Source organism: Ananas comosus, linkage group 6 (assembly GCF_001540865.1).
Source record: "Ananas comosus cultivar F153 linkage group 6, ASM154086v1, whole genome shotgun sequence".
Taxonomy (NCBI): Eukaryota; Viridiplantae; Streptophyta; class Magnoliopsida; order Poales; family Bromeliaceae; genus Ananas; species Ananas comosus.
In genome coordinates this window covers 2,920,811-2,921,477 of record NC_033626.1, presented here as the reverse complement: position 1 = coordinate 2,921,477, position 667 = coordinate 2,920,811, and the positions used below count along the sequence as shown (strand labels likewise).

The 667-nt window shown below is 38.7% G+C and overlaps 1 protein-coding gene across 1 annotated transcript in view; it reads left to right on the top strand.

Moving 5' to 3' along the window:
• LOC109711627 (probable xyloglucan endotransglucosylase/hydrolase protein 25) overlaps positions 1 to 44 on the top strand; it is a 1,298-nt gene extending 1,254 nt beyond the window's left edge. Inside the window, exon 4 of the mRNA XM_020234770.1 lies at positions 31 to 44. Coding sequence (XP_020090359.1) covers positions 31 to 44 — 14 coding nt within the window. The remainder of the gene's footprint in view (positions 1 to 30) is intronic.

Below are 667 nucleotides of genomic sequence, written 5' to 3'. Positions count from 1 at the left end.
TCTCTTGTTAATTGTGTTCTTGTTTTGTAGTAACTCAGAAATGACTAATGAATTATACAGTGATGGGGTGATTGTTGGACTAGAATTGCGCTTTCGAATTTAGTTTAATTGTTGGTGCTCTCTTCACGAGAGTCAAACTCATTCAGTAATGATCGATGTACTAAACTCTTCTTAATTGGTTCCAATTTATTGAACTAATGAAGAGGAGAATTAGTTGGTGGCGTTGATGGTGGGAAATTGAGTTGAGGGTTTAACAAGGAAAAGAAGCGCTTTTCCAAGGTTGAAGAAGCTCTAGATTGAAAAGCTTAATTTGACTGGTCTTGGCCAATAGGGTGTGAGTACATGTGTTAGTCATGGGGGACAAAACGAATTCCACGGGTCAACTAATTAATTCCCTTGGGATACGGCTTAACAAGGGTGTCCACCAATGATGGGTGCAATAAACACTAGGGAGGGTTCTTGGGAATTCTAATGGCCTACGTTTGAAACATGTGCATACTACATATTCTAGATATATTTAGGCAGTGTTTAGTTCGCCAACAAAGGGCGGGGGGATAAGCTATTGTTTTTTTCTTTGTTTAATTTCAAATGCAAATTTTCGTACCCGATCGAGAACAATAATTCTCGGGTCTTTGAAATAAGCTGGTATAACCCGATATAAGGCTAG